The following is an 18,328-nucleotide window of genomic DNA, read 5'->3' on the forward strand; positions in this document are numbered from 1 at the left end:
TAGCAGTTCTTTTCAAGGATTAACTTTCTCCCCAGCATTTTATTTTTAAAAAATTCTGAACCTATAGAAAAGTTGTAAGAACAAAATCTTTAATGTATTAATTGTTGTTCTTAGGTGCATTTTATCTGGTGTTTGAATATATGGACCATGATCTGATGGGACTACTGGAATCAGGCTTGGTTCATTTTAATGAAAATCACATAAAGTCATTTATGAGACAGCTCATGGAAGGTCTGGATTATTGTCATAAGAAGAACTTTTTGCATCGAGATATTAAATGTTCAAATATTCTTCTAAATAATAGGTATGATATGAGTTTGATATATATGTTTAAAATGAGTCTTATATAATGTATGCCTTGATTCTGTTAAAAAGATTTAAAATTTAGGTTTTTATTGCTCAGACTATTTTAACAAAATCAATATTACAGCTTGGGCTACGTCTGAAGTTGTGTTAAATATACTTTAGTTGATTAACTTCCAGTAATAGTTTGTAATGTATGTAAAATAATACTTAGTTGACTTGTTGAAGTTCCATCCATCCCCTCAATCCAAGCAATTTAATAGGATTAATTGGATCAAACCTCTAAAGAACTTTACAGTCCCTTTGACCTTATATAAATAGGGGTTTTCGAGTCATAAAGACCTGAGTTTGAATCCACATAATAGTTTGAATCTATATACTAGTATACATAAACCATATAGTAGTTTAAGTGACCTTGGGCAAACTACTTAACCCCTCCTTTTCTTTTGTTGTTGTTGCTCAATAACAGCTGTCATACTTCCATGGGGGGGCGGGGGGGAGGGAAGTAATAAAGATTATAGGCACCCCCCCCCAACCAAAATACTTAGTTGACCCTCTCATTTGATATTCTTCCAAATAATGTGAATGGTGGTTCTAATAATTAATGATGTGATTTCAGTTTTAGGTTAAGAATAGGTTTTAGCATCTTTTTTAATTTGGAATTTTTTAAAAAAAACAGTCATCACAGTTTTAAAGTGAACTTTTTTTGAAGTGTATATGCACGTACATACATACATACATACATATGCAAAGCTTATGTTAGCTATTTCACTGACAGCATAACCTGAACTCTGATAATTCTCTTGTAATCGGTACTATTTGTTGGTTTAAGTGAGGCATGCCTGGTCCTGATTTTAGTCAGTAGAAAGTGTTCTATAGAGCACCATGTCACTCTAAGAACTGGAAAATTAAACATAAATTTAAAATGATGTGATTCATTTCTTGTGCATTATTGGCTGGAATTGAACAAGTAATTTGTCTTATTACCAAAGTAGTATGAATTACCTCATTTTGTTTTATTTTCATTGAAGTGTACTTTTCTAAATAGGAACTAAATAGTACTGAGAAACTGTTATATTAGTACTATTATTACTATATATAATAATATACTATATATATATATATATATCATAATAATGTAACAACAGTACTAGTGTAATAGTAGCAGAAATTATCCAAAGAAAAGTACTAATTTTTGCCTTATATTGTTGTGAGTTTATCTATTTGCCTTTTCCTGTAGAACCTTGGGTACTGCAGTATAATTGAAGTTTCAGTTATATCAGTGAATTTTTGGTTAGTTCTAGGAATAGAACATGAATGTGTACGATCAATTCAGAGTAGACTAATATTTTTTGTTCATTTTATCTTACTTCCACCAGAGGGCAGATAAAACTTGCAGATTTTGGACTTGCTCGATTGTATAGCTCAGAAGAAAGGTAAGAATATTTTCAAATGAATATTATAGACATTAGTGACCAGTTTTAGAAGCTATATTAAGAATACCTTATTGATAGTTTATTTTTTAACAAAAGGGAAATTTTCTTTTCATGGTTAAATACATGAAATAATGAAGTTTTATACCATGTTGGGTTGACTTTTAATTACAAAATTTTATACATTAAATCAATGTAAAAATAATAGATTTTTTAATACGTAGAGGTAAATATAATTTCTTTTAAAATGTGCCATTTTAAATGTTTCTTAAATGAACTTAGGAATTTTCAAATAAAATTCATGCTTAAATTTCTAATGCATGTCCAGATGTTAAGATGTTTGTAATTTTTGTGTTTAATGAAAAACCTTAGTAAATGCTTTTTATGTTACATGTTTAAACTTGTATATTTTGTTTTAATTATTATTTTGGACTTACTTAAAACTTTTTTTTTAACTATAGTTATATCTATATATAGATATGTGTGTTTGTTTTAAACTCCCTAGAAGCTTTTATTTAAACAAACTATTGTGAGGAAGTTCAGTGTATAACTTCTTTGTGTGGAGCTTCTGTGGCTAAAGTTAGGGGTTCATATCCCATTTGGCTCCTTTTGTGCCTGATGATAGTGAAATTGATTTGTCTTATTAGGATTATTCTTAGAAGAATAATATGGAATTTCAAAGTAAAGTATTTTTGTGAAGTAGGGAATTTTATATGAACTATGAAATTAACTGGGTTTAATATCTCCAGTTTATTAGCCCATTCCTTTCTTGTCAGACATCATTATTTCTTTATACATATATAATATATATACATATATTTATAAATTCCTTATTACAGTTCTATAATTTATTTAGTGTAATCATAATTGGATATAATAAAATATCAGTTAGTTGGAATTCTTAGCAATAGTTATTTATGTTCACTGAATCTTTGCCAGTTTCTGGTTAGTTGAAAAAAAAACCCCTTTTTGAATTTTTTTTTAAGAGTAAAAAATTTGTGTGTTTTTTAATCTTGCAGCGCCTGTGAAATAATTCTGAAAATTATTTTTAGTGTTTAGAGGTTTTTAAATGGTATGTTTTGGATACATTAGAGTTCTGTTAAGCTCAGACTGTGGTACGGACAGCTTGTTACGGACGGGGCTCCAGTCCCCTGTACCTACTTTAGGCAGAGCTTTTCGGCCTTTATTTGTTTTAACTTACTACACTTTTAATTAATATTTTATTTTAAGAAAAGGTTGTATGTTTTTGCTTGTTTGTTTGTTTGAAGTTGTTCTAGAGCTTAACAGCTCTAACCCTCATTTTGCGTTTGAGAAAACGGAGACCTAGAAAGGGTTGAGTGACTTGAAAGATCCAAAAATATTTGTTAGTATCATCAAGAGTGTATAGCTCAAAGTTTCCAACTCCCAATTATTTATTCTTTTCATTGTGTATAATAGTGCCTTTTGATAGAATTTGAAGGAAGAAAATAAATTGGTCCTTAAATATACTTAATCCAAAACTTCACTTGAAGTGTACTTCTTGAATGACTAAATTTCAATGACTATTCTTTAGGGGGAAATTCTTCTTAATTAAGGATTCTACCTGCTTAGCTGGTTAACTGAGATTTCACTGTAGTTTGGTTATCCTTTCTTAATAGAAGTATATGTCTATCATACTTTGACTATAAATCCCTTTCTTCTTGTTTTCATGTTAGGTTTCAGTGGAGATGGAGAACAGCTAAATTGCCATTTTCCATCTCATAGATTCTTTTTATGCAGATATTTGTTCACATTGAAATAGATATGTTCCAGAAGAACTGACTGTAGAGCCAAATTTTATATGTCAAAATCCATTTTCCCATTGATTTTTTTTTTCTCTTTTAAAATGGAATGTTGGGTTTCAGTGGAGTGTCAGGGGTGTGGCGTGTTCACTGAACCTTGGTCCCCATTGCCTTGCTGAATTGATATAAGAATTTTGAACTTAAGGAAGTAGGAAATTTAAAATCCCATAACTTTGCATCTTCAGGTAATGTATGCTGAAATTTTCTGCTTAATCAAATTTGTAAGTTAAAAACTTGGTATATCATTTGGTTTTATAAGCAAATATCCTTCAGGGTTATGTACATCTTTAAAACTACTCTTTTTCAGATTCAAATAATTCCAGTTTCTTTGAAATCAGAGAAGTAGGCTTCATTTAATGGAATGACTTTAAAATACACATACTGTTCTAGTAAATTTTAATAACATACTGAAATTCACTGCCTTCAGCAGAATCACTGTATTATCCCAAGTTTTCTAGATATTTCTTGAAATAAACATACAGCAAATGATTTCCATCCATATTTCTTTATCATAAGCAGAAAGAAACCATAATACCCCCATCCAAATATTTTTTGAAGTATTTTCTAAGTAATTAGCTATTACAGATAGAATGAAGTGTTCAAGAAATTATTGTAGGGTTTCTTGTTTTTTTCAAAATAGAGCAGATTTCAGCTTATCACTGTATAGCATCAATTACATCTCTCTCACTTATTTGATTTGGTATATCTTTTTTTTTTTTAATTAATTTATTTTTATTTTTGGCTACATTGGGTCTTTGTTGCTGCGCCCGGGTTTTCTCTAGTTGCGGTGAGCAGGGGCTACTCTTGATTGCAGTGCGCGGGCTTCTCATTGCGGTGGCTTCTCTTGTTGTGGAGCATGGGCTCTAGGTGCACGGGCTTCAGTAGTTGTGGCGCGTGGGCTCAGTAGTTGTGACTCGTGGGCTCTAGAGCGCAGGCTCAGTAGCTGTGGTGCATGGGCTTAGTTGCTCCACGGCATGTGGGATCTTCCCAGGCTAGGGATCGAACCCGTGTCCCCTGCATTGGCAGGCGGATTCTTCACCACTGCACCACCAGGGAAGTCCCAGTATATCTTTTTTGAATTTGAGGAAAACTTGTTGGAGCTACAGCTAGTGTGTAGGAATTGAGCATGGGGTTGTGGGTGACCAGTATGGATCTCCTCTGTCATGTGTGCTACAATAGAGGAAAGGCGAACCACTGGGCTAAAATTAGGGGGGGAAATGATTCCTTTAAACTTGAAGAATCATTTTCTTGTTTTGAACATCAGTATTCATGCTTTGCTCTATTTGGCCTTGGGAAATATAGAACTTGAGAACAGAGGTTTTTGCCTCATTTCTTCATATCTGTTCAGTTTTTTAGTAGCTGTTTTTTTTTTTTTTTAAGTATTTTTATTTTATTTTATTTATTTATTTTTGGCTGTGTTGGGTCTTCGTTTCTGTGCGAGGGCTTTCTCTAGTTGCTGCGAGCGGGGGCCACTCTTCATCGCGGTGCGCAGGCCTCTCACTGTCGCGGCCTCTCCCGTTGCGGAGCACAGGCTCCAGACGCACAGGCTCAGTAGGTGTGGCTCACGGGCCCAGTTGCTCCACGGCATGTGGGATCTTCCCGGTCCAGGGCTCGAACCCGTGTCCCCTGCATTGGCAGGCAGACTCTCAACCACTGCGCCACCAGGGAAGCCCTAGTAGCTGTTTTAAGTCCAACTTCCCCCAGGACTTTTAGCCACAATGATAAATCCTCTTCTGAGTTTTTATTTTACCAAGTCTTTGCTACAGTGCTTTTCCAAGTAATGGAGTATCTTTTTCTCTTTATGTGACCGTCTCATATGAAAAAATACGCACTTTACATGTAAGTTGAAATTAATTTCACTTTCTAGAGAAGAAACTATAACAACACATTTACTTTTTTAATGGAAGGAACTCAAAATCCTTAGGCCTAAATCAGGAAACTTTGGCTCTAGTCCTGGCATTTCCATTTTACCAGTTTTGAAATATTGGACAAGTCACCTAATATCTCTGTATGTCATTATTCTCAACTTTAAGATGAAGGATTTCAAATCTCTAAGATATTTATAGTGTATTGGAAAACCTTTCTTTCCTGGTCCTGAAAGTTACAGTGAACAAAATAGCTTTTTAAACATGTTTGAAGGCAATATCGCCATCTGGTGGCTTTTCATAAAATTGCCATTAAAACCAAAACTAAATTTTCCCAAACCTATGTAGGGTGTGAATGGAAGAATTACCTCTTGCTGCTTGTCCAGGGACTAGATGAAATTATATTCAGAATTAAAATTGCCTCCTTAGTGCTGGTCTTTTTACTTTTGTTCTTATCTTTTCACTGGAGCTAGAATTATAGTTACTTTAAAGACAGGGATCATTATTTTAAACTTTTGTGTTTTATATGCCTTAAAGCATAAAACACATTCATAGTAACTGCTTGATTAATTCTGATCCTTCAAATGTTATATTAATTATATTAATATTAATTGTTGGCCCTTCAAATGTTATATTTTATTTTTGCCAAATGAAGTATGCTCATTTAGTCTTCCAGCAAGTTGTGTGATATTTCCATTTCTGCATCTCCCTTAAAGCTCCTTATGTATCTAATAAAGTCTATAAAGGCGAAATATTTTGATAGCATCAAATATTTAAAATTACCTGAGATTTCACATGAAAGTTTTATGATGACTTTACATTTTAATATCTTGTTAACCACATTAAAGTAGAAGGTTTGAAAAATAAAAGAAGTATTGCTGGTGGTGGTGCCACTTCCCTAGTAGACAAAGAAATAGTGTCTGCTTTCTTTTCAAAAACTGTTAATGAGACTTATTTACAGATGAAGATATTCAGTAGAAGTTGAAATTCAGAATATTTAATGTCGAGACCATTATTTCTGGATTTTTACAAAGGTAGTTTCTAGCCGTCCAAGAGGAACAGCTTGTTGGAGTTACTGTTTTCTTTTTCTAATTTAATGTCAGAGGGATTTTATGTGTGTGTGTTTTGCTAGGTTATGGAATTATTGCTTGGGATTTAACTTTAATTGTGGGAATAAATTGGAGTGGTTCTTTTTCTATTTTTAGGGTTTTCTGTTTAAAGTATTAATTTATTCTGTAACACCTAAGAACCTCACTATATGTTTTTCCATCCTGTTTCTTTTTCAGTAGGGATGAATTTGTTTTCTGTGAAAAGACTGGGTAGATATCTCAATAATGTAATTTTTTTTTTTTAGTCCATGAAAGAAAAAAAAAACATCGTATGTGTGATGTCACATCAGTTTGTGTTTTCTCTTTGTGATGTAAACAAGACCGCCTTTAGGATGTTGACAGTGGGTAGCCAAACCTAGTAGCCCAAGTTCTAAATGTTCAATTTTGAGGATTCTGGTTTTTATTTATTTGTCTAACTTTGGATGATCTGTTTTCATTATTATATCAGTACTTTCGTGTTCTTGGGATTTCAATGTCCTAGTTTCAGAACAGCTTCAGTGTCTTATGCTTCTGTCTTTACGTTGGTAAACACAACAACCTAATCAGACCATGGAATATTTTCTTCATAATACTATAAGCGAATATTGAATTGGGTGATCTGAGGTTGGCTTTATTCTCTGCTAACTCCGCCCACCTTGGAATTTTCTTGCACGATTAACGTCCTTCTGTCTGCATACTTTCTCAGCGTTTGCTTTCTCCTCATTAAGCCCTAAGGTAAAAAGCGAGGCATGGCACCTATTTTGTAAGGGTTGTGAGTCAATTATCATGAGTTTTTCCTTGACTTTTAATAAAACAGTCACTTTCATTGTCTTTTGTCAGTGTTAACTTTAAAAAGTACATTAAAAGGCTTATTTAAAATGTTTATTTAAAACATTTAAAATATCATTACAGCACCACTATCTTCTTGAAAGTTTTTTTGCCACCTCTGTTCTCTCCCTGGCTCTATCTCCTAGCTCTAGAAAATGAGCATCTGCTCGGCCTTCTCAGGGAACTGATAGTTCAGTGTGGGCAGAGCAAGAACCAAGTAATAATTTTGTGGGTCTTGTGTGGATATTCTCCCAGAGGCAGCAGTGTGTATTGAAGGTGTAAACGTTGGCATTTTATTTTATACTATCACTTTGACTGCACTTTGGAAAGTAGATTGACCTTGTAAGTCTGCAAGCAAGGGCAATCAGTTAGAAAGCTGTTGCAATCAACCTAGGTAGGATATGGGGGACTTACTTCCCTGGCGGTCCAGCGGTTAAGACTTCGCCTTCTATTGCAGGGGGTGCGGGTTTGATCCTTGGTCGGGGAGCTAAGATCCCACGTGCCTCGTGGCCAAAAAACGAGAACATAAAACAGAAGCAATATTGTAACACATTCAATAAAGACTTTAAAAATGGTCCACATCAAAAAAAAAAAAAAAGTAGTGATTATTAAAAAAAAAAAAAAACCTAGGTAGGATAATTATGGCTTTAACTAGGCAATGGGCATAGGTGTTGGAAAGATGGAGATGAATTATAAGATATAGAATCGTTAGAACTTGATGGTTGACTATTGTGTTGGTAGACACATCCTTGCCTTTACCCCTACAGTAAGATTTCTGCTTAAGGAATTGCATAAATGGTTTATTAATTAGGAGAAGCTAAACTTGCAACAAAGAGAACCTCAAAATTCAGTGGCTTAAAGAATAAGTTTATATTTCTCACTCAGTAATCTGGAGCAGTTGTTACTTTACCTTGCTGCACAATTGATAATATTTCACCATATTGTTTGATCAAATGGTGACTCTGCTTCATACAGTCATTTAAGGACCCATATTGGAAGATTTGCTGCCTTTCTTCACATGCTTTCCAAGTCTATCACCATGTCTGTCAGCTAGAAGCTAGAAAAGAGGAGGGAGGGGTGTCATGAGCCAGGCCAAGAAATGGCACCTGTGTTCACGTTCCTTTGGTGAGAACTTGGTCGTGTGGCCACACCTAACTGCAGTGAGGGTGGGAAATGTAGTGTAGGTGGGTAGCTCCCATTGAAGAAAGGAAGAACAGATTTTAGAAGACAGCTTAGCAATCTCTGCCATAAACTGTGATGCTGTTTGCTGAGACAGGAAACGGGAAGCAGGTTTACGGCAGAAGATAATAAAATTCCTTTTGGATATGTTAAGATACAGGTACTTATAGGACTTCTAAATTTGCATGTGTAATAAGAATGCACAAGTGATCCTAAGGTAACATCAATTGGAAAAAAATTACTTATATTTTTCTGTAGCAATGTTATGATACAGAAATTTAAGTTATTTTTCTGAGAAAAAATCAAAAGGAGGAAAGTAGGGTAAAATTAGAAGGGAATGAGGGGATGGCATGAGGAAAAAGACTGTGTTTATTGTTACGTAGTTACGGCATAAATCAGTTGATTAAAAATATTGATAAGTACTTACTGTATGCCAGACACTGACCTAGGTAATACCTATTGGCTATGTGGTAGAGATATGAAAGACAGATCAATCCCTGGTCTCATTACATAGTCATGAAAGAAGGTAGACAACGAACCTGTTGGATAGTGGAAAGAATTTAAAGTACCAAGTGCTACAAAGCAAATAAAATAGTGTCTGTAGGGATACTGTGAGCTTGGGGGTGGCTGCTTGGGTAATTTTGGCTAAGGCAGTTAGGATAGAATTCTTTGAGAAGTAAAATTGAGCTAAGACCTGAGTGATGAGAAGAGGATAACTTAATGAAGACCTAGGCAGATAACATTCCAAGTAGAAGGAACTCAGCAACTGCAAGGCCTTGAGACAGACTTGGAAAGTTTAAGGGGGCCAAGATGTTGCCCAGTGTAAAAATAGGAAGTGAGATACTCCAGGGTATAGTCTTATCACCTGAGGTAAAATATAAATTTTATTTAGTTGCAGTGGGAGATCACTGGACAGTTTAAGCAACTAACTGATATGACTTGGTTTTATGCTTAAAAAACTTAAAAGTGGGGGACGAAAGCTAGAGATAGAGGCAAGGAAACTAGTAAAGAGACTGTTGCGGTAGTACCAGAAAAAAGATAATAGTGGCTCCGACTTAAAGTTGGTAGTGGCTCAGATTTCCTTGAAATCGTGGGAAATGGTTGCATTTAGGACCTATTTGGATGTAGAGTTGACAGAAGTTGTTGATAGATTAGATGTGAGATTTGAAGGAAAAAGGAAACAAGGATGACTCCTGGGTTTTTGACCTTAGAAGTTGGGTTGGTGTTAAAAATAGGTCCCAAATTTCTTTTGTAGTTTTGGTAGGTGTTTACGTAGTGGATTCTGAAGGAGACATGGCATTTGGGCATACGATGAATTTAGCTAGCTGAACTCTTTCCATGTTTTTCTCAAAAGTATAAGTTATGCTCTAAAAGAAATGTGTAGACTTTATGTATTGTTGGAAAAGTGAAGCATTTTAAAGCTAATTCAGGTATTTCCTATTATATGATTTTTTTTTCATTTCTTAGAAGGGTCTTTAACAGAGTTATCAACTGTGGTTTGTGAATTTTAATTTGGATTATCCAGAATCTTCAAAGACTTCAAGGGCCTAAAATCTTGCTCTGATCATCTGTTTGCCTTTTACCTATTCAGACCAGACAGGAGGCTGAGCTGCCTGCCAGCCTGGGGCTGTACCCTTAGGGCAGTGCTCGCCTTGTTAGGAATACAGCGCTGCTTGTGGAAGGCCATAACTGTGTCACACCTCCCCTGAAGGGAAAAGTGTTGGAATCTATTACTGAGCAGATTATCTTTGATCTCTATTCTGTTGATATTTCATTGATTGTAAAGAGAAATGTTGGGATGGTGCTTTGTTTTACAAAAAATATATATATCAGTATGAATATTTATTTACTTCATAAATGAAAGGATTTCCACAATTTAGAGATTATATTAGTGTTTTAAAATTGAGCTTTCTATGTCAAATTTTACTGTTGAATGTTTCCAGTCTTTACGTAGTTCTTATTTTTCTTCTGACAGAAACTGAGCATTTGGATATATTTGGAAAAGCTATTAATTGGTATACATTAAGTACTTTTGCTGTACACCTAGAAGTATAGTTCTAGCTCTGTGTTTAATCATTTTTGAAAATGTACTAAATATTTTCACTTCTGAATTTGATGAGAGTTAATGAAAAAGTGAACTGGTCTAATTTTAACTGCTAAAGATGACTGTGTTTAAATGTTGCCTAGAACTTGATATATCATACAGTTAAAAAACAAAATTCAGCTGAGTAAATTCAAAGATCTAATTGGTTTTATTAAACACTTCCTGACTCAGGCCGCATCCCATCTAGTAAGGAGAAGGGAGCTCCGAGGAGCTATACAAAATGGAAGGTTTTTAAAGGCAGAAGGGGGCAGGGACAAGAAAGTTATACTAGCAGAAAGCAGATTGGCCATGGCAAGGTCACTTTCCTTTACGGGATGGGAGGGGTCTGTGTGGCAGGTGACCTCACTAGTGCTGACCAGGAAATTCCAGACCGATTGGTTAAGATGCCTTTCCTGGGAGGGGCTGAGTCTGCAGTTAGGTTAGGTAGTAAGTCTTGGTTTGCTGGTGTGGGAGTTAACACAAGTAACTCCATTTTGGATCTGTTGTTTCTTTTTAACACACAAATAAAATAATCTTTTATTTAAATATAAAATTTACTAACCTTAATTTGTGTAATTTCTCCATATAATACAGCAGACTTTTATTTTTTAAAAATATATTTTAAAACATTTCTTAACATAAAAAGATAAAAAATTAACTATTTACTGACAGATTTACATTAGTTTAAACATTTTTCTTGAGACTGTAGATACCTAGTTGTACCTTAGTAGCAAGACCATACGTTTCACATGCTCATAGATCTTTGAAATATTTTTGAAAACTACTTATCATAATTTTCTCAAACTTTGTTCCCCCACCCAGCTAATTCATATATGTCACCTAAAGTTGCAGGGCCATATATAGTAAAAGGTCTGCCCTATGCCCAACATTGTTCTGGGCTTAGTGTGTGGGTACTATTTTTTTCATAATAAAGAATGGTCTCTGAGGTCTTTTGATTTTTCTGGGAACATAGAGAAAACAAAATAGTTCATTACAGTGGTAAATATGGTGTAAATTTAAGAATATGAAAACAAATCTTTCTTTAAAAATAAATCTGTTGTTAATAAAAGATTAGACTTTATGGAGATGGGTCTTTCACCATGTTTTAAAGGAGGTATAGATTTGAATGAGAAGAATGGGAAGGAACTTCAAATTTAAAAGGTGTTAAGACATAAAGAGGTGAACATATTTTTAAATGATTAAATCCAGCTTAATTAGCATAGCTAGAGTTTAAAAGATTTCCTCGTTATGTGAAGATAAGTGATGCTAGTAAAAAACAAGCAAAAATCACTAAGAAAAGTAATTTAATAATGTTAGAAAAATCTAATCCTAGTTGGCTATTGAAAACATACTTCTTAGACTATCTTCTCTTTTCACAATTTATACCAAAGTCAAGTATCCTTTTTTCCTGGCTTTGGCACACTATTACTATAGTCCTATCTGTGGTAATGCGGTGGTGTCCTCGATGGCTTACAGTCTAAGTGTTTAAATTATTTGGAGAAATTTGGCAGTGTGGGAGCAGGCTACTCAGGTCTTAGGCTGCCTGGAACTTCAGACCTACAGTTGGCAAGAGGGAACTGCTTTATAAATTATATGCTCCTTTTTTTCCTTCCCCAAACTGGTCCGGGTCCAAGCCAACCTCAGGTAACTGGGCTTGGAATACAGCCATTCTGGGAAATTTCCTATGATATAGCCTTTGCATCCTTGTGATTTGGAGGATATTTGGAAAGGAAGAGAAGTTTAGAATTGACCTAAAGACATACGTGATCACACAGAACAGTCGAAGAACTGCCTCTAACTTCTTAGACCGTCTTTACTCATGTGAATCAGCTACAGTAGGATCATTCTCAGAGGAGTGAAAACACTTATACAGCTTACTAGATAATATCTTATATGACAACATGGTAGTGTGTATATATATATATATATATATATATATATATATATCCTCATTGTTAGAAGGTGACAAAGGAATCATCTGATAAAGTATCTTACCTATCGCTAGTGGTTCCTGGCAGAGTAGACCTGAACTACTACAGTCTACATTTCTGTACTTTCTATTCACATACCAAAGTGCGTTAAAATCAATGAAATATTGCCAAGGAAAGATATGCCCAGTTGAAAACTTTTGTTAGGTGGTTACAGTTTGAACTGTATCTTGCCATACATTAGTGATTTGCCAGATTTGGTCAAAATCATCAATGCCAACAGTTGATATAAAGATCTTTCTTTGACCGTATTACACTTAAAACAAGCCAACAACTTTTTATTTTTATATATTAAGGGAATTTTTCAGGTAATCACATTGCTTTCAGATGTATTTTATGATCTTGTATTAGATGTCATAGCATGTCTGTAGGCAGATGAAAGTAGTTTTAGTTAGGATTGTAGGATTGCTTTGATGAGCCAAAATAATATTTCTTAAGAGAATTTCTCTTATTCTAACACATACTGACTCTAAAGAGTGCTTTCTGTGTTTTTTAGTCGTCCATATACTAACAAGGTCATCACTTTATGGTACCGTCCACCTGAACTGCTGCTGGGAGAAGAAAGATACACACCAGCTATTGATGTATGGAGCTGTGGGTAAGATAGGCTTATTGACTGGTTAATTTACTTGAAACTTGGTAGTGAAGTAAAATCATACCATTTGGTAATGGTGGATATTTTTCCCATTAGATGTATCCTTGGTGAACTCTTCACTAAAAAACCTATATTTCAAGCAAATCAGGAGCTTGCACAACTAGAATTAATAAGGTAAGCTTGTGATTTTAATATTTGTAATATCTGTAGGAAATTAAAATTTTTTCACGCTTGTGTTTCTAGGAGAACATCATGTTTCTGTTGAAGGCTGATGATTGCTGAATGGAGGAGAAACTAGAATGCAGGCACTCTGATAATTGTTCTAGTAAAATTAAGGATCTTAAAGTCCCTAGATATTTTGTGATTAGATTAATGTGTTTGAGTCCCTAAAGATAAGACTGGGAAGGAGGAGTAAATATGAGGGGGGAGAGAATGAATGGTAGATTCTGGGTTTTTTCGGAGTGTGGCAGTATGGAAGAATTAATGTTTGGGGATATTTTAAAGAAATACTCTTTTACATATGTATATGCATATGTGTTTATATGTATATGTATATGCAGACATACCAAAATAAATCCATATACTCACTAGCATAGGTCTTCATTATTTGGAGCCTATTATAGGACCTAGGTCATAGGACTTACGTGTTAATCATCTTTCTCTTTAGTATTTTAAATAAATTTCTTTTTTATAAAAGAGCTTTGGTTTTCATATATAATAATATTAATTTGCAACTTGTAAGATTTGCATGAGTGTTTCAAAATATGGATGAGAATTTTTAGGGAAGATATTGGTATAAGGCACATACATACCCATGTACTGTGAACCTTCCCTTCAGCAGACTTATTGGACTAATTGATGCTCTACATTCCATCTGTAAATAATACTAGCTTGATAACATAGCAAGCTGAATATTTGCAGCTAGTAGATTACCACTCTATAGTAAGGCTACGTATTTATTCCACCAGTTGAAGAGTATGACGACCAAGAGGTAGTTGTTGCCCTTTTTGTATACAAACATTTTATTATTGTACATATGTTGTTTAATTAACTATAGACAGATGCAGTGCTTTGCAAAGACTTAACAGAGTTGGCTAATGTAGAATCCCATTCAGTGAGTCCTCTGATGAAAGAGAAGGCCATGGCCCTATGTCAGAAAGTTGGGAAATGCACATTTATACATTTTTAGTAAAAATAAAATGTTTAAATCATGTATCTGTGTATCTTTCTTTTTCTTTTTTTTTTTTTTTTGGTAATGATTTTCTCTAACCCATTTTTTCAGTTAGCCAACTATTGTTCCTAGTTGTATTGGATACTAGGGTTTCTATTAATGATGTTAGTATTTATTTAGTTTATACATGATACAAGTATTGTTCTAGGAATTCCACCTGAATTACTTCAGTTAAGTTGTGTCTTGTTTTTATAGTTAAGAAAACAACCTTAGAGAGGTGAAGAATTTGTTCAGAGTCATACAACTAGCAAGTGGCAAAATTGAGATTTGAATCTAGATAGTTTTACTTACTATCTAAACTTATAACCAATTCTCTATACTATGTAGGAAATAAAACTTCCTGGAACTTTTAGTATGACACAAACACCAAGAATTAACAAAGACAGCATGAAAAATTTCTGCAGAATATTAATACAAAAATTCTACAACAAGTGATTAGCCAGTAGTATGTAATGTTTTATTAAAAATTAACTTGCAGAGTCAAGTAGGGCCATCCTAAGAATACAAGAATGTTTTAGTTTTAGGAATTCCATTATTATAATTCATCATTTTAATAGACGTAAAATAATATGTCTCTCTTGATAGTGTTGAATAGGCATTTGCTGAAATTATAAACTGCTAATTAAGTGTAGAGGCATATTTCTTTAACACGATAAAATATGTATCACAAACGAACTAAATAATATTTAGTGGTGAAATACTAGAAATAAAGGCAAGAATGATAAAAAATTGACTAGCAGTATCATTATTTTAAGAGTGTTTTAGAAGCACTAACTAGTTAACTAGTAGTGTTAGAAAAGTGAACCCAATAAGAGGTATACTATCATAATTTGTATCTGATAGCATTGCATACATGCAGCGTGCAAGGAAATCACCTTAAATTCCTTGAATAAAAAATTTGGTAAAATGGCAAGTGTTAAGAATGTGTGTGTATATACACACGTGTGTGTGTGTGTGTGTGTGTGAGTATGTATGTATATACACACAGGATACTAATATGTATTATATACTAATACATATATTCTAAAGCAATAGCTTTTAAAGACTATGTACCAATAATAACCAGTTGGGAACATAGGGAGTGGAGAACATGTTTAACAAAACCACCACCATATATACTCCAGGAATATTGAAAACTATAATGTTTCACCTAAAATTGTAAAGAAGATTTGAATAAGTGTTGGAGAGGCATATCTCATTTTTGGCTAGGAAGCCTTTTTTTAAAACATCTTTATTGGAGTATAATTGCTTTACAAGGGTGTGTTAGTTTCTGCTTTATAACAAAGTGAATCAGCTGTGCATATACATATATCCCCATATATCCTCCCTCTTGCATCTCCCTCCCACCCTCCCTATCCCACCCCTCTAGGTGGTCACAAAGCACGAGCTGATCTCCCTGTGCTATGCGGCTGCTTCCCACTAGTTATCTATTTTGGTAATATATATAAGTCCATGCCACTCTCTCACTTCGTCCCAGAATACCCTTCCCCGTCCCCGTGCCCTCAAGTCCATTCTCCACATCTGTGTCTTTGTTCCTGTCCTGACCCTTGGTTCTTCATAACCGTTTGTTTTCTTTAGATTCCATATATATGTGTTACCATATGGTATTTGTTTTTCTCTTTCTGACTTATTTCACTCTGTATGACAGACTCTAGGTCCATCCACCTCACTACAAATAACTCAGTTTCGTTTCTTTTTATGGCTGAGTAATATTCCATTGTATATATGTGCCACCTCTTCTTTATCCATTCATCTGTCGATGGACACTTAGGTTGCTTCCATGTGCTGGCTATTGTAAATAGATCTGCTTGAACATTGTGGTACATGACTCTTTTTGAATTATGGTTTTCTCAGTGTATATGCCCAGTAGTGGGATTGCTGGGTCATGTGGTAGTTCTATTCGTAGTTTCTTAAGGAACCTCCATACTGTTCTCCATAGTGGCTGTATCAATTTACATTCCCACCAACAGTGCAAGAGGGTTCCCTTTTCTCCACACCCTCTCCAGCATTTATTGTTTTTAGATTTTTTGATGATGGCCATTCTGACTGGTGTGAGTTGATACCTCATTGTAGTTTTGATTTGCATTTCTCTAATGATTAGTGATGTTGAACATTCTTTCATGTGTTTGTTGGCAATCTGTATATCTTCTTTGGAGAAATGTCTATTTAGTTCTTCTGCCCATTTTTGGATTGGGTTGTTTGTTTTTTTGATATTGAGCTGCATGAGCTGCCTGTAAATTTTGGAGATTAGTCCTTTGTCAGTTGCTTCATTTGCAAATATTTTCTCCCATTCTGAGGGTTGTCTTTTGGTCTTGTTTATGGTTTCCTTTGCTGTGCAAAAGCTTTTAAGTTTCATTAGGTCCCATTTGTTTATTTTTGTTTTTATTTCCCTTTCTCTAGGAGGTGGGTCAAAAAGGATCTTGCTGTGATTTATGTCATAGGGTGTTCTGCCTGTGTTTTCCTCTTAAGAGTTTCATAGTGTCTGGCCTTACATTTAGGGCTTTAATCCATTTTGAGTTTATTTTTGTGTATGGTGTTAGGGAGTGTTCTAATTTCGTTCTTTTACATGTAGCTGTCCAGTTTTCCCAGCACCACTTATTGAAGAGACTGTCTTTTCTCCATTGTATATTCTTGCCTCCTTTATCAAAAATAAGGTGACCTTATGTGCGTGGGTTTATCTCCGGGCTTTCTATCCTGTTCTGTGGTTGTATATTTCTGCTTTTGTGCCAGTATCATACTGTCTTGATTACTGTAGCTCTGTAGTATAGTCTGAAGTCAGGGAACCTGATTCCTCCAGCTCCGTTTTTCTTTCTCAAGATTGCTTTGGCTAGTCGGGGTCTTTTGTGTTTCCATACAAATTGTGAAATTTTTTGTTCTAGTTCTGTGAAAAATGCCAGTGGTAGTTTGATAGGGATTGCATTGAATCTGTAGATTGCTTTGGGTAGTAGAGTCATTTTCACAATGTTGATTCTTCCAATCCAAGAACATGGTATATCTCTCCATCTGTTTATATCATCTTTAATTTCTTTCATCAGTGTCTTATAGTTTTCTGCATACAGGTCTTTTGTCTCCTTAGGTAGGTTTATCCCTAGGTATTTTATTCTTTTTGTTGCAGTGGTAAATGGGAGTGTTTCCTTAATTTCTCTTTCAGATTTTTCATCATTAGTGTATAGGAATGCAAGAGATTTCTGTGCATTAATTTTGTATCCTGCTACTTTACCAAATTCATTGATTAGCTCTAGTAGTTTTCTGGTAGCATCTTTAGGATTCTCTATATATACTATCATGTCATCTGCAAACAGTGACAGTTTTACTTCATTTCCGATTTGGATACCTTTTATTTCTTTTTCTTCTCTGATTGCTGTGGCTAAAACTTCCAAAACTATGTTGAATAATAGTGGTGAGAGTGGGCAACCTTGTCTTATTCCTGATCTTAGTGGAAATGGTTTCAGTTGTTCACCACTGAGAACGATGTTGGCTGTGGGTTTGTCATACATGGCCTTTATTATGTTGAGGAAAGTTCCCTCTGTGCCTACTTTCTGGAGGGTTTTTATCATAAATGGGTGTTGAATTTTGTCGAAAGCTTTTTCTGCATCTATTGAGGTGATCATACGGTTTTTAATCCTTCAATTTGTTAATACGGTGTATTACATTGATTGATTTGCATATATTGAAGAATCCTTGCATTCCTGGGATAAACCCCACTTGATCATGGTGTATGATCCTTTTAATGTTCTGTTGGATTCTGTTTGCTAGTATTTTGTTGAGGATTTTTGCATCTATGTTCATCAGTGATACTGGCCTGTAGTTTTCTTTCTTTGTGACATCTTTGTCTGGTTTTGGTATCAGGGTGATGGTGGCCTCGTAGAATGAGTTTGGGAGTGTTCCTCCCTCTGCTATATTTTGGAAGCGTTT

The 18,328-nt window shown here is 34.6% G+C and overlaps 1 protein-coding gene across 2 annotated transcripts in view; it reads left to right on the forward strand.

Annotated features, from left to right (window-relative positions):
• Positions 1-18,328, forward strand: part of CDK13 (cyclin dependent kinase 13) — a 116,260-nt gene that overhangs the window by 72,818 nt on the left and 25,114 nt on the right. For both annotated transcript variants that reach the window (XM_057550568.1, XM_057550569.1), the window contains exons 6-9: positions 115-304; positions 1,683-1,739; positions 13,084-13,185; positions 13,279-13,356. In XM_057550568.1, the coding sequence (XP_057406551.1) occupies positions 115-304; positions 1,683-1,739; positions 13,084-13,185; positions 13,279-13,356 (427 nt within the window). The remainder of the gene's footprint in view (positions 1-114; positions 305-1,682; positions 1,740-13,083; positions 13,186-13,278; positions 13,357-18,328) is intronic.

The sequence above is a fragment of the Balaenoptera acutorostrata genome, chromosome 7, assembly GCF_949987535.1.
Source record: "Balaenoptera acutorostrata chromosome 7, mBalAcu1.1, whole genome shotgun sequence".
Taxonomy (NCBI): Eukaryota; Metazoa; Chordata; class Mammalia; order Artiodactyla; family Balaenopteridae; genus Balaenoptera; species Balaenoptera acutorostrata.